Here is a 16,087-nt window from a genome sequence, read left to right on the forward strand (position 1 = left end):
ATGAATTATGGGTGCTCATTATATTTCTCAGAGGTGGGAAAAAAAGAGTGTTAAGTTGGGTTTTGGCGGCATTGCCAAATCCATGCTGCTAAAGGTTCCCATTAAGCCTAGGTTTGTGAGGAGTACTTAGAGGAAGTATGCTGTTGAGGAACAGTTTAGACTGAGTGCAAAGAAGGTGAATATAAAAGCATCTTCAGAGATGCACACCCACTCCAGCTGTCCCACACTAAAAAACAACATGCTTTCAAACTGATGCTTTTTGTTCTAACTGAAAGACAACAACTACAGTGCACACACTCTGCCCTTCACATAACACTGTCACGTGAAGTACAGAGGAACCACCTGGAGGAAGTTCAGTCAGTCTGCCCAAATAGCATGGATGTGTTTCCTGTGTAGCCGGCTGACTCTGCCATGTCAACTCAACCAAGACCCAGTTATAAATTCACCCTCTTGTCTGTCATGCCCTGGTCATGCAGCCAATTCCTGGAGGCCTCACTGCAGTACCTCAACTTAGTCCTGCTATCTTTAAAATAGCCTGAACATTTGAGAACAGCTCTCCACTTCAGTTACATTTAAAGGACCGGTGTGTAATATTTAGTGACATCTAGTGGTGAGGTAGCAGATTGTAACCTACTGAATACCCCGCCCCTCAACCCTCCCTTTCCAAACATGTAAAAGAAAATACGGTGGACTTCAGGTCATGTGACAAGGCAAAAGACCCCCTCTAGAACCAGTGTTTGGTTTGTTCATTCTAGGCTACTGTAGAAACATGTGCAACTGCAACATGGTTTCCATGGAAGATGACCAGCTCTTTATGTAGATAAGAAGGGCTCATTCTAAGCGAATTAACCAACAATGATTCTTAGTTTCAGGTGCTTATACACTAATGAAAAACATAATTATGAATATTATATTCAATTCCGCCTCCCTCAAATCCTACACACTGGTCCTTTAAAAACGCTACTTATACATGCACCTCTGGTATGAGTTAAGATCCTTTCCATGTGAAAGTAATACAGTTAAAGATTATATACTTAAATACAGATGCTTAAATTCTGGACTCTGACTTTTTAGTCATGTATGTAAACAGATATGCTAACATCTGGATATTTACCTTGCATGTTCTTCTGGGAGCTTCCTTTGTCGTTGCATATGAAACATCAAGTCCCCGCCATTCACATATTCAATCACCAGAAATAACCTGGAAACCAGAGCATAATGGGAAAATGCATCAGTATACAGGGGATCTTTTAAAAATGTTAACACTAGAGAGTTTAAAAATTTTTTAAAAATACACACATACGCAGACAAAAAAGGTCTTTAGTATAGTAGATATAAAATGGGACATGTGCTTTGTCTGTTTATGTCTCTTTGATTTAAATGGATCTGTTCCTTGAGAATTTTTCTGTATCTTTAAATATGATTCTACCAACAAAAAAGTCTCGACTCATAAGTCCCTAATGAATGCTACAGAATCAATGCTAGAGGAAATTATGGGTTGGTTCTTGTTAAGTTGTTGAGTTATGGCCTTGTTTTGTAAGGTCAAAGTGACCTTGACCTTTGACATTTGACGATCAAATTCTAATCAGTCAATCTTTGTGTCCAAGTGAATGTTTGTACCAAATTTGAAGAAATTCTCTATAACTGAGATATCACATTTATCAGAGTGGGACGAATGGACAGACAGACAACCTCAAAATATAATGCCTCTGTCTCACTTTGTCAACTGAATGTCTAGTATTGTTCACTATTTCATATGGCTGCTTTATGTGTTTTAATAGTTTTTGGACATGCTTTTGAGAAGATTGCAGCACTGCTCTGCAGCTGCACATTGGCTAAAAATATCTAAAATGGAGAATAAAACGCTCTGCACACTTCCAAGGTAAGTATTTCATAATGAAGCCAAGCTTTTGATGAAGAGACCTTCATCAAGGCAAATGTTTGACAAAGAGGATTCTCAAAACTTACAATAACATCAAACAAAGCACACCTGTGTTTTTCCATGCATGTAAAAACCGAGGGTAAAGCAATGTAGAAAGCCATCAGAAGATCAAAATAATACTTATATATACTTATACTATATATATATTTACTATACTTATAAGTATAAGATATAAGGGGAAGAAACATCAGGAGAACTGTTGAAGTGCACAAAATATATTATGGCCTTAAAGCATATTAAAGGTCCCATATTGTATAAAGTGAGATGTCCATATCTTTTTTGATTATAAAGCAGGTCTAGATTCTATGTGAAAGAATCAAAGCGCTCAGTCCACAGAGAAATACACACAGACTGTGTTCAGAAACTGAGCCTGAAAACAAGCCGTCAGGACTTCTGTTACTTAGGGATGTTATAATGAAGCAGTGACCACCCTCAGCCATGCCTTAAGCCCAGCCCACCTGGACCCACCAACCGAGTGCTTACGTGAAATCGGCCATTCATAAAACAGTCAGCCAATCAGAAAACAGGCTCAGAGTCAGAGTGGTTTATGGTTCTTAAAACCAAAAATATATCTTCTTACGGATCAACACTTCAAAAAAAAAAAAAAAAAACACAGGGAAAGTGTAAAATATGGGACTTATAATATAATCCATCAAAGCAAAATGCTGCTAAAATCCACTTTTTACCAGGATGTTCTAAGCTCTTAGATTCGTCATGCCCTGATGAAGTCCAAGTGACTGAAAGCATCACAGTAGTTTTAGGGCAGTGGAGCTCCATGAGACAGAGGCATAGGATGTCAGGCTTTTGTTACACAAACAATAGTTAACAGGAGACATTCATTTCCATGGGATTTGTTGATGATAATAAAATCATAAAATACACCAACCTCATGCATTAATGAAGTGCAGACGCTCATCAAACTAATATGTTACATTACTGTAAATTTCTGTCAGGTGCTGTGAGCTGTGTGAGAAGTAAAGTGCGAGCTTCACCCTTTTCAGGCTCTTACCGACTTTCTGTCTGGAAACAGGAGTGCAGGCCTACTAAGAAGGGATTGGTGGACGCCTGCTCAAACACATGCTTCTCTGTCTGCACCCAGTCGATATCCTGGGGAGATGAGGCGAGACAGACGGAGACAGAGATGGCATGAAGGAAAGATAATGTATTAACAATCAATTTGTCTGATCAATACACTTGCACAGACAGATAGAGAGAGACCACAGCGCAGATAAAGAATGCAGTTACTCCAGACAACACTCCTCTCACTCAAGATTATCCTCAGACTGTTTTGCTGCATAAACACCAAGCCTGTCTTGAAAACCAACAGTGAGTGTTTGACGAAATGACATAGAGACAGAGCTGCTCTTTTATAATGTTATAATAATGTTTTGTCAAAGGCATTTGACTAAATGTTTGGACACAGTCAAATACAGTAGTGGTATTACACTAGTATTACATTAATGGTAAGACCTGAGCACCTCACCTTTAGGTTTGGAGCTGGACACCTACTTGTCTTACTTCCTGAGTCTCTCGGCACAGTGTGTGATCACACACTCACTCACTTGCCTGTTTGAGTTTTTTGTTGTGATTAAAATTGTAAAGTTTGATATAAAACATCAGCTCAACCTCAAGTGGTGTGATGATTGCTTTAAACAAGTTGAGTTTTTCCTGCAAAGGTGTAACTGTGACTGTATATCATATGTTATTGGATTATTATTAATACAAATAGATTAACATGCAAGTAAGAGTATTATTTAACAAATTATATCAAAGAGGGGTTTCTAGATTTCTAGTCAGAATCCTGATTTTCTGGAAATTTCTGTATATGTTCTGTTCCATGTGAATATCTTGGGTTCCCCAGCAAAAAGGGAATCATTTATTTCATTATAATTCCATCCATCAATAACACAATGACAGAATGTGTGACTGTTTTGGTCATGGGTTTCAAACACTTTCTGGAATAAAACATCTAAAAGCAAAACTCTCCTGAGAAGGAAGTCCATGGTCTAATTTGTGTCAGTATAAAGGTCCTTGATGTGTAAAAGTTTGAGAACCACTGCTCTAGATGCCAATATGTAAATGTCTGATTATTGTAGTTTGTTTTGTTTTTGAGTGGATTTCTTTTTTCCCTCTTTTCCTTGAGCTGTGTCCTTAATAATGAATGAATGAATGAATAAAGTTTATTCCTATATCTCCTTTCCAAATCAGATGTCACAAAGTACAAAGAGTAACACGTGAAATACAGATATTTATAAACCTACAGTATCTTTATACAGAAATCTGTTCTCTGGAATATCCAGAGTGTATCATTATTATGAGTCCTCTGTGGTTTTAATTGCTCATACTTCAGTTGCAGAGAGCTGTTCAAGTTTAGCCTGAGGTGAGGATGTTTGATGCTGATTTAAAGTGTCATTAAGTTGACGATGGTTTATGTTTTATGTAAGCTAAAACAGAGTGTGTCTGAATTCTGAGTTCCCCATGCTGCGCTCCGACACCGTATACTTAATTTATAGCACCACAATAGAGACCCCATATTGTGAACATGATACCAAATTCCTTCTGGTCAACTCATTACTAATTAAGGAATTTATAATTATGCAGAATTCACCATCACAACACATCTCCTGTTGGTCATTTCATCTCCTTTAATAGTTTGTAGTCAGCTCTTACAAGCTTCCTTTGATGTGAGGCATTAGACTACTGCAAAGATGAATTATTAAATGAATGTACACGAGTATAGCCATTAATAAATGAAAATGGGATGTTCACTCAAAACACTGATAGAACACAATGATTTCCTCAAATCTTTTATGGAATCAGTTTTGTTTTATTCACAGAAAATTTGGTTTTTAACACTGGATTTAAGTATCAAGTGTTTCTGTGTGGAAACCAAAAAAAGAGGATGAAGCCTGCGACATCATCTATGACATCCTGAGTTAGTTGTGCAGATGCTGGATGATGCAGTTCCTCTGGACAGTGTGGATACATGAGCCCATGGGTCCGTGTTTTTTTTTAAAAGGAGTTATATGTTGAGCAACGGCACCATCTAGTGGCCGTATACACAAACAACAAAGCAAATTCAACAGGCTTCAGCTCTCTTCTTTTATCAGGTCCTATTCATCTCCGTACAATCGCTCTCTTGTAACTTTGTCTTTGATTATTTTAATGTGTACACAAAGCACACTGCGACGAGTTCAGTAAATGAACTGTGCAGGATAAACACACTCTCCTTTCCTTTATACTGTAATAGTGAACGATCAGAGGTGCAGTAGCCTTCACGTAATTTCACAAGAGGTACAGATGATTAAAAGGCTCAAGATCACATACTTCAGTTCTGTTATTTCATTATTTTTTCTCAATAAACTTTTTTTATGGTGTTGCTTTTCTTCAGTGTCCAATAATAAAAGATGATTTGAATTCTTTCCCGAAGTGTCCTTGCAAAATGAAATAATGGAACAGAAGCGCGGCTTGTCTAATTTGGGATGAATAGTATGACCATCGAGGACACGGTGAGTCTGAAGAAGTCTTACAGAAGTTGTGTTAACTTAAGTTCACAGACTTTGCTTTCCAACTGATGAGTTTTGAATTATTTGGCCTTTGTTCAAATTTGACTGACTGTCTGAACAGCAAACATCAGAGTATCACAGTGGTTCAGAAATACACCTCGCAGCACCTCTTTAAAGTTCATTAACATGTTGCTCAATAGTTTAATCTGTACACAAACAGGAATGTGAAAACATTTTTTTTTAACATTTGGATGCAGTGACTGTGTGCAGCTTTCAGAGAGAGAGGGGAGGGGGAGAGAAGGGGTGCAGGAGGAAAGAGAGCAGAGACAATACATTCACTGCATCCAGCACTGCTAGGTGGAAGGATACACCACTGCTTGACAAGAAATAGTTCCAGCATGTAACTCCCCCTAAAACTGTAAATTATTGCTGTACATTTCTGTTTGTGTGCAAATTAAACTAATGCAATGCAACATGTTCATCAGTGAGCTGTAAAGGTGTTAGTACGAGCAGGCTAGCTATTTCCTCCTATTTCATTGGAGGAGGTATGTGAAAATGTATAATTGTAATTTGGGTGAATTCACCCTTTAAGAGACTAAACATGGAAGTGTTTTTATATAGTTATAGTTATAGTAATAGTTTTTCTCCATGAACACTTCCAAATAAATTGTTTCTTAAACCATGGAAACAAGGACACACTGCGCTCTTCCAGCTACACTCACATTAATAATAAATATATAATGCGAATGATGTGTGTGTGTGTGTATTTCCTGCTGTAAGAGCATGATGCAGTCTCTTCCTCTTTAAAATGAATTTCACGTCATGTTCATCTGGCAATTCATCACTCCAAAAAATATACCCGGATTTTATCATCTCCTGTGAGTCACCCACTCACTGACTTCTGCTTCCTCCTCAGCCTTTCAATTCATGAGCTCTCTGCCACTTTTGTGTCATTTCCAACCTTGCTTTGCCCCCCCCCCTTACCCCATTCTTTTTCCTCTTTCCTTTCAGAAGCTCCAACTAGTTTCTGACTCAGTCTTCTTCACTCATTCCTGCTTTCCATCTCCCCAAACATCTTTCACTGTTCTATTTCCACCCTCCTTCCACCAACCTCTGCCCTTCACATTACACCTCGATCCTTCCTTTCCTCACTGATCACTGAATCACTTAGACCTGTTAAATAGCCCCAGCAGTTCTCAATCCGTGCCACCCCCGCCCCAGAGCTGCTGCTTTTCATTCTGTCCGGCTGATCAGGGGCTGCCTCCTTGAGATGCAAGGTCAAAGCAATTAAATAGACGATGTAATCCAAAACCAGCAATCCTCTAAGTCTAAGAGCGTGTACTGAAAGCGTGATTCAAAAAGGTATTTAAAATTCATCTCCTCACCTATAAAACACATTAGACTCACTGATTTCCCTTTCACCTATCTTGAATCAGTGCAGAAGCCCTACACATCATCACCTTTTGTGTCTTGAAACGAGTTCCACCCCACAGTGCAGCACACATCTGCTGGTCTAACAGCATCATGTCATTTGATGTCCACGGCACACGGACACAAAAAAGCGGTCGAGGTACAGAAGCTGGGCTGTGTGTCTCTGGGAAGTGAAAGTGATTAAACTGCTGCAACGGAGCAGTGGCGCATGTTAAAGCTGGGAAATAGGACAGTGGCAGATTCCGACGTTTCTACGTGTGGGTTTACATAGAAGAAATCAGTAGGTATTGTACGGTATACTGTATATGCTACTGGCGTGTGTGGGCGCGGTTTATCCACAAGAACGACCCATTCAGTAACGTCTACGTCTCCAGGTAAACCAAAGGTAAGAAGAGTTTGTGCAGAGATAAACAGCTGAAGACAAACATCAATCTCTGTGTTCATTACTGGACACATAGCACCACAATGCAAAGATCAACTTTAGGTGTGAGATATATTTTACAGTTGAATGTAGGTTTCTACTACGCTTGTAATCAAACAGAATAGTCACATGGTGAACACAGGCTAGCCAGACTTATTTAGAAGAGAAAATCAAAGCAAACAGTCAGACTACCAATACTTCAGCTGCTCTTACTTTCAGTTTCACTTCCATGAGGGGTTTTGATAATGTGGAAGAAAACTGTCTGATCGTTTAGCTGCTCCTGTTTCTTCACCTGTTGGACTTTGTTGTAGCAATGTACTTGTGTTTGCAGAACTAAGCCATTACTTTGGCGAGTACAATGTTATCGTAATAGAAATAATGGAAAAATGTCATTTAAAAAATAAAACCCAGAATTATCTTCTGGTGAGACAGCACTCAAAGATTCCTCAGGTTCAGTCTAACCGCTGACCTGAGTGAAGCGGCTTCCACTTTCTCTCTATCCCTTCCTTTAATGTTGTTGATGAGTCATGGTCTCACACAGTGACCACTTACACTAAGTGTCTGTATTGTCTGTCCATTTCAAATGAAGCCTAGTTGTGATCTTTTATCTTGTTTATCTCATTTAAATGAGAAAAATAAAGACATATTGGCAAATGCCGCTCTGAGACAGGAGCAGAGATGGTTCATGTTTAGTGTGGTAACAAGTGTATCCACGATCTGGTCCGTCTGTCAGCATCAAGCAGCTCTAAGTACCTTGCGTGTAGCTATGTCCCTGTTTCATCAGTGCCTCACCTCATCATCGTGGACGAGCTCCTTCTTCACCACCTTCATGGCGTACACTTGCTCGTTCTTCTTTAGCCGAACCAGCAGGACCTTGGCGTAGCTGCCACGCCCGATCACCCGGATCAAGTCAAAGTCACCCAGCCCAAGAGCCAGGCCCTGGGACAGCTTGATGCCGTCAATGCCGTCCACTACTGCTTTGATGTCCTGCAGGGGGCAGAGGAGTGTGTTCAAAATAAATATGAACCTTAAGAGTTTTAGTTTGAATTAGACTGAATTTATTTTAGGCAGAAGAATGATCACATAAAAACACTTTCTAAATAATTTCAAACACAAAATGATTTATGGCTTTTTCCAAATATGTGATGTGTGTATGATATTCAAAGGATGATTATTTGATAAACTTCAGATTATTAGCATTTCATATTATTATCTATTATATGAATGATGAAATAAATTCCGTAGTGGTGTTTGTTGTTGTTGTAGTGTTGTATCTGTTTAAAACTGTTTGGAAAGTGTGAGTTGAAAGCCAACTAGGGCCAAGAGTTAACAATTAGCCACAGCTATAAACCCTCTGTGCTACTCATCAGTTTCATGCTCTGTATTGGAACTATGTTAAATAGCATCTTCTCTATTAAATGAATAAATAAAATAAAAAAACCTTCTCACCTCTGTATCTGCATCTTCTGTTTTATCCACTGTACAGTTGTGCGGTAAAAAAGGTACTGCAAAAAACAGATACACACAGTAATTGAATTATGAGACACTTGCAATGGAACAGAACTGAACCTGCACTTATTGATTTAACATGTTGTTCATTTCCTGGCCAGCAGAGGGAGGTAGAGTACACAATAAAGTCTGGCCATCCACAGGAAACACCAAACTAGGTCAATCCGCATGGGGTCCCAGAACATCTCATAGCAGGGACCCCCAAACAGTCCGGCACATCAGTCCTCAGTCTCCTATAATAGGATTTAAGGCTCTGTTCTATGGGATCCCATCAGAGAGCAGTAATGTGGTTAGATAACAGTGGAGAGTCAGTGTTACATAAGCAATGACAGTGAATGTGAGCTTAAGCTACCAGGGTCTACAGCGAATCTTTTCAACAAAGTTCTATTATTCATTAGTCTGAGACTCTAGGATTTACATCAAGAGTCCCTGACGGCTCCTTGATCCCACTCTGGTAGCCATGCACTGCTGTATATACTGTACTGTGCATGGAGTATACAGTACAAACAGTGTCTTCAAATGTACAACTACGGAAAAAAATACTGCCATAACTCTTCCCTCTAAAGTCACAGGAGCTGTGTTAAGTCATGTATGCTTGTGTGTTTGTTGCTGTGATACAGGTGTCACTGTCGTGCTACTTCAATGTGAAGAGCAGATTGTGGATTGCGGATGTAAATGGCCACCGAGTCAGACATGTCTGTACCGTTTGGGCAGTTTCACAACAATAAAGTCTGACTTATTTCAATCCTAAAAAGTTAGCAACACTATCCCCAGGCTGACTCTGAACTAAGAGCCATGTTTTCATGGTGACAGTCGTACTTACTGACTCCCGGCTCCATGTAACAAAAAAGAAGGAAAAGATGGCTCATAATAAGTGGTTTGCTGAAAATGCTGTGGTGTGTGCATGATAGATCTGAGACATTACAAAAAACTGGAGCCAATAACATGGCTGCTGTCAACTCCCTTGTTCCAAAAAATAAGAAAGAAAGTGTCTTACTTCCATCTGTGTCCTCTGTATCATCTGGTGGAAGGTCCACCTCTTCACTCTTAGCGTCTGAAGGGGGCTCCTGCGATGGCATGACTGGATCCTGAAGAAAGAAGTAAAAAAATCCACTTAAATATCCCCCAACACGTTCCCCCAAATACCCGCTGAAATATCCACTCAGGCTTTTACACTCCTGGAAGAGCTTATGATGAATCATGTTTGCAAGGACGAAGGAGAAGTCTGCTCTCAGCTAATGTAGAGAAACGCTGTTGCTCCGAGACTCTAATGACAAAGTGTGAGTTTTACTGGAGAAGGAATTGAATCGCTTCATCTTATCGAGCTGCAAAGTCACTTATCAGGCGCTGAAGATACCGAGCTGAAGCTGTGATCACTTCACCCAGTACCAGAGCAAGGATTGTATTGACTGCATTGATTTTCTTGTCAGGTTTGAATTCTGGATGTTTGTGTTTTACCTTGTGGTCAGATGGATTGATTGCATGGAGCACACTGATTTGCTGTCACTAAACTTGAAGTCTCATTTCAATAGAATGGGAGAAAAGAACAGGAGAACGAGCTGCAGAAAGACAGGAGACGTTCAAAGAGTTGTGCTTGAACACATTGATCTCTTTGATTTTTCAGCAGCTTACAGCACTTACTCAGGGGAACAATTACACATTTCCTAATTATTCGTTAATACAGCTGTGTGCTGCCAGTGACTGTGAGATGCGGGTCACAGAGACACTCAGGAGGTTAAATGATGTAAATCAAAGTGCAAACTATTTTTCAGACTAAACTAAAAAGTACAGTGAGCAACACTCGGTGCAGCGTGGGCGCTTTAGGGTTCTGGCCACAGAAAACTGTACAAACTGAGCAGGTGTTGAAATGTAATTAACGTTTTTCGTGCACAGAGGGTGAGCTATACTCATTTCCCTTCAGTAAAACTTTACATGAAGATCACTTCAAACGCTCAGCCTGGTATTTAAGTAGTAAGAGCAGAACAGATTTTATGTCTGCCTCTGAAAAGAAGCAGAAGAGTCAGGTCTGATTTTCAGTTACCTGAACAACCCTGAACCCACTGCAGGATTATTTCAGTTTATTACAACACAGTTTATAGACTCACTTCAGGCTTCAGCTCTGACCTGCTGAACTTGTGCACAAAGTTTCAGGTGTTCACACTTTGGAGTTTATCTCTGTATGAAGTGGTTAATCTGGATAAACTCATAGTCATAGTTTCTTTTCTATCTTTACTCAACACTGTGATCTTTAACTAATTCTTCATTTCACATTCAGATTTTGCTTTCTTTCAAAACACTTTCCTCTCTGTCAAATAGTCTCTGTTCATGTGCACAAAAGCATTTTCCTGCACTCAGATACTGCTGCTCATTCTCGGACATTTTGCGAAATGACTCCAATGTTAAAATCACCCAACCAGGTATGACGTTGACCGATTAAATGGTCACTGTCTCCCTGCAGGTGCGCTCCCTTTCTGGCTGTTACTGTTTAACCAGCTTCAAGGACAAGTCAGGTCAAGGACCTCAGGTCAGTGCTTCATTTTAACGGAGCTGTCACTCTCTTCAGATTTAATGGGTATCCATGATAATATGCTTGGCTTTCAAATGTGAATTTCGCTCAATTATGTGAACACTGTTGCTAGGCAACAAACAACAAAATGGATGCCGGGGTGTTTCTAACCCTTAAACTGAAGTGCAGGATGTTTGTGCAGCAACAGTGTATCTGAATGCAGGTGAGCAGGATCTCTATAGGAGAGAGAGAGGGCAGGGTTAACTTTACACAGTCTGAGGATGAGATGAAGAGTTAATGAAAGACCACACTCTTGAATAAAGAGTAGGACAGGAAAGAGATTTCATAAGCCTGTGCTTCTTTCTCATTTCTATAGCAACTGTAATGTTCAATGACTAACAGTGATGATGACCAAAACTATGAATATAAGGCCAAAATGACGCTTTAAACCCAAATAAATGGTTGTCTAAAATGAAATATAAAGGAGAGTCATGAAAATGTATAGTATAAATATGTGAGACATGTTGTTACCACATAATACTCTCCTGCTGGGGGAATCAAATCTCCCATCCTTCACGTGGACTACATGTAAGCTTGATTTGAGAGGCTGTGTTGGTGTTGCTGTGACGGGCTGACGCTGTGCTTCCCGCTGCTCGGGACATGATGAGATACTCACCATAAGCCTTTGGCAGGTCTGAGGGATGAGTCTGTGACAGCGCTTATGGACCAGCAGTTTGCAGTTGATACACTTGTAGCCCTGCCTGCCCAGCCCCCATATCCTTTCACTACAGTGGCCACAGTAGGCTTTCTGTAAGACAGGACACACACGGATAGGTTAGTCTTTAACTCACACACACAATCACTGTTGATTCGTCAAGGGTTAATCAAGAGGGAGCATTGAGAGATATACGGTGGAAGGATGTGATGGACAAGCTGTGACAGTGTTGAAGCTCAAAACATCACATATTATCATGGCCTTATAAAGTTGATCCAGTGAACGTGATAGCTTAATCAGTTTCTATTTTACAGACGTGCACATTTACATTCTGCACTACCTCTATGACGGGTCACATTTACTGCTGAGCAGGTGATTTGTTTCTATTTAATTATTGATGCCGGTTTCTATTCTGTTTTTTTACTTTTTGTGCTCTTGTTTCTGATTTTTGATTCTTTGGTTCTTATATTGTGGTAGGTGGAGGGTTTTATGTGTATCATGTAAGCAACTGGATGCCTGCATGTCCTTCTGGAATTATAAAGTACCTACCTGCCTACCTACACCTAGGCAGGTAGGTGCCTACCTACACTCACTCACATTCAGCAGAGACAGAGTAACAGTAACATTCATTTGGAGTCAAGTTTATGGCCACCTGACAAATGTAAATACACTTTGAGGACAACTTGAAAAACGCAGCCTCCACATTCATTTGAATGGAGCAGGTCTGGTGATACAGAGGGCTCAAACAAAAACAACTCTATTCACAAGTTCACTTATCAAAAATAAACAGGTATTGTTTTGGTAATGACCTGTTCTGCACTGACAAAGACTTTGAATTACACCGTTTTAAGAGTTAATTTGATTCATTCATTCAGATAGTACCAACTGAACACTGTCTCTATTTCATATGGCAGCCCCTAGGGACAAAGCTCATAATGGAGAAAAAGCACAAACATTAAGAGGAATGTGCTCCAAATACAAAAACGCTGGCCTCAATAATCACAGATGTACACACAGACTTTTTCAGGGGAAGAAATCTAACACAGTGACAGTGAGTGTAGTAAAAGATAAACCTATTTTCCAATTTGTAATATACGGTATATTAAAAATTTAATATAGACCACACTGCCTCTGTTCATTTTCATGTACATATATTAGTTCTTACTGAAATGTGGTGATGTATCTGCGAACATAAGAACCCAGAGTCCACAGAGGCAGTGCTGCTGTGAAACTGTCCAGTAAAACATAAAAAGTATTCATTATGTTTTCAGCCTCAAACAAACCAGCAGCAACAGATTATTATATTTCAACTCTGAGACTACATTTTATCTTCCACAAGGAATTATAACATATTTCAAAACACTACAGACAACAGAGGCAGACGAGAAAGAGACTGTTCTCCTCGGGATGACGGTGCTCATTGAGTCACCTTGGGATTCAGACTGCAAAGCGCCGGTCTCACCCGGCAGGGGGTCCTGACAAGTTACACTACACTACACTACACTGAACATATCTATTTTTCTGTTTACATTTCAGTTGTTACTGTATCCTACTATCCTGTATTCACTATATTATTGTGTGTGGTGCAGGGCTCGGGCTCCTCCCTCTCTTCACATATATCTATAGTAAAGCTGAGACTTACTGAAGTTCACTCTGTTACATAACGTGGTCTCCAGACTGTTTGTTCTTTGATTGGTTCTTTCTTTGAGGTTATTTTTTTAGCTCATCTCTTACATGGCTATATTAGTACCAGAGGATGTTTTGTTTGCAGCTGAACGTCCCTGGACATCAAAAAATATGTCGCTAAAATGTTTCACTGGAGACCGAACACTTAAGATGCAGCGTGTGTACTTCGGTGCGTCGGCTACATTCATTCACAGGGTGTATATGCTGACAGTGTAAAGAACAAAGAGTCCCAGTCAGGGCTCTGTTGCCATGGAAATGCAGCGAGACTTCAAAGGCTTCCCTCAGTCTTTCTAATCTAACTCTACATAGAGGTTAAGGCGAACATTTATAAATTAATCACACACTTTTGCTGCGTTCCCAGTTCCCTTCTACACACCACACTCTCACACCACCTGAAAATAATAAGTAATGTGAGGTAAAAAGAGCTGCTGAGGATGCCTGTCACTGCATCAAGCTTTGGACAGGCTTGAAAACACCAGGGAGTGCTATTAGCTATGCCTTTTATTCCTCAGCTTAGAAGACATCCAGGCGCATGCTGCTTTACCCCGAGTTTCAGGTTACAGATTGCAATCGAATCAAGTCAGACTGACGTCTTTAAGCTTCTCCTTTTATGACTATCAGAGATCTACAGCAGCAGCTTTGCAACTGTGTAAACAGTAAGTCTAGAACCGTGCTAACAGCTCTGTGAGGCTGCACTCAGGCAAAGTGGTGCTTTGAGTTAAATGCTCACATGTGATGTCACAGTGATATTTAGCATGCATAATGTCCAAGTTTAACAAATCACAGACAACACTGTTTTCTAGTTTTGTTAAAGCAGTGATTCACAGGAGTCTGGAAAGAACCAGGAGCTCTGAGTGACCGGGAGACAGTGTTTCACTCAGCTAGAGTCGTTAACTGCCCAGGGGCCCCCACCTATCAGCATTCATTACCATTATGTAATAAATAATCTGATACAAAAAAAAAATGTAGAGTTACAAATGTTTACATCAGTAGAATTTTCAAAATATAGATCATGAAGAATCATTAAAACCTAAAAAAAAAAAAAAAAACTAAATTACGTCAGATCGTAAATAACCCACATTATAAGGAGAGTGCTCATCAACACAGAAGCCCCTTCAGGGATGTTTCCTACTGAGCGGTGTTGGTAACTTAACGATTGTATGTTCAGGCTTTACTAAAAATAGTTTGCAACACTGCTTCTGAGACGTCGTTGCAGATCGTTCACTGGTTGTTTAAGAGGGAGGGAGATGCATTTTGAGACATTGCTGTGGAGTTAAGTTTGTCAGCCCCTCGGGGCCCCTTAACAGCCACAAAAAAAACACGAAACATTCATCGCCATAAGAACCATCAACAGTGGAGGTATATTAACTTGATGCTCTGACTGGGATCAGAGCAGTTGAGTCCGTCAGTGACGTCCGTGACGGAGCTGGATCTCCACACTGCTTGATGCTAAAATGTAAATTTAATCCCTGAATCCCAGAGTCTGCTCCAATGTGGAATTTCATTAACTTCAGGATTTACCACATATTCATCTAGACCTGTCTACATAACCTGACATGAAGCGATATTCCAGCCTGACCAGTGCAAAAGACTTCACCACATTTTAGGGTAAACAGGAATAACGTAATTCAGTCACTGGAACCAGATGAGGAGTATGTTCTTCTTCCATCTGTGTTTGTCATGTGGAAGCACTTGCTGTGTCTCAGATCAGATAATTTCACTCGGTAGCCAAGATTAAACTAAACCTTTTGGCCATTTTGAGTGCACCATCCACGTATTTCTAGTGCACTTCATGTTGTCATGCTCAAAATATTAGGTGTAAGCAGGGAAGTGTTTGAGTTGAGCCTTGAAAGGCTTGGGAATAAAGGTATGAGTGTGACATTCCACCTGCCCTCTGTTAAGTGTTTCCTGTTTTACTTTGAAATCACTTATCTTATGTGTCTGTTGTTACTTTTACTTCCTGCTTTTGTGTTTATTCCCACCATCTTTCTGTCACCTGTCACTTTCTCAGTGTGTATGTATGACCTGGTCTTCCCCCATTTCAGCTGTCAAAACGTGACGTTAAGTCTACTGTGTGTGTGTCCTGTCCTGCCTGCCGTCCCTGTGTTCAGACTGTGCATGTCTGCCTGCTCCTCACTGGATTTGTTTCCCTGATTGGACAGCTCTCTCTGGTTTTGACCTTAGCATCCCTCGCCATCCCATAAGGCTTTTTGTTCCTCCTCGCTGTAAATACACCACTGAAGTGCATCAGCTCTGCCTCAGGTTCTGCGTTTGGGTTCTGTCCTGTGTTTTTTGGTTGCCCTGCTTGCACTGGTCGTGACAACGAGATGATGATGAAAAGTTTTTATCGATTGACAGGCCTCCCTTCAGC

At 40.2% G+C, this 16,087-nt stretch overlaps 1 protein-coding gene across 2 annotated transcripts in view; it reads right to left on the bottom strand.

Annotated features, from left to right (window-relative positions):
• prkcz (protein kinase C zeta) overlaps positions 1-16,087 on the bottom strand; it is a 119,350-nt gene that overhangs the window by 29,967 nt on the left and 73,296 nt on the right. For both annotated transcript variants that reach the window (XM_022761698.1, XM_022761697.1), the window contains 6 exons: positions 11,992-12,123; positions 9,807-9,897; positions 8,750-8,805; positions 8,093-8,287; positions 2,952-3,049; positions 1,115-1,201 (listed from right to left, as the gene is read on the bottom strand). In XM_022761698.1, coding sequence (XP_022617419.1) covers positions 1,115-1,201; positions 2,952-3,049; positions 8,093-8,287; positions 8,750-8,805; positions 9,807-9,897; positions 11,992-12,123 — 659 coding nt within the window. The remainder of the gene's footprint in view (positions 1-1,114; positions 1,202-2,951; positions 3,050-8,092; positions 8,288-8,749; positions 8,806-9,806; positions 9,898-11,991; positions 12,124-16,087) is intronic.

The sequence above is a fragment of the Seriola dumerili genome, unplaced genomic scaffold (assembly GCF_002260705.1).
Source record: "Seriola dumerili isolate Sdu_G_001 unplaced genomic scaffold, Sdu_1.0 BDQW01000425.1, whole genome shotgun sequence".
Lineage (NCBI taxonomy): Eukaryota > Metazoa > Chordata > Actinopteri > Carangiformes > Carangidae > Seriola > Seriola dumerili.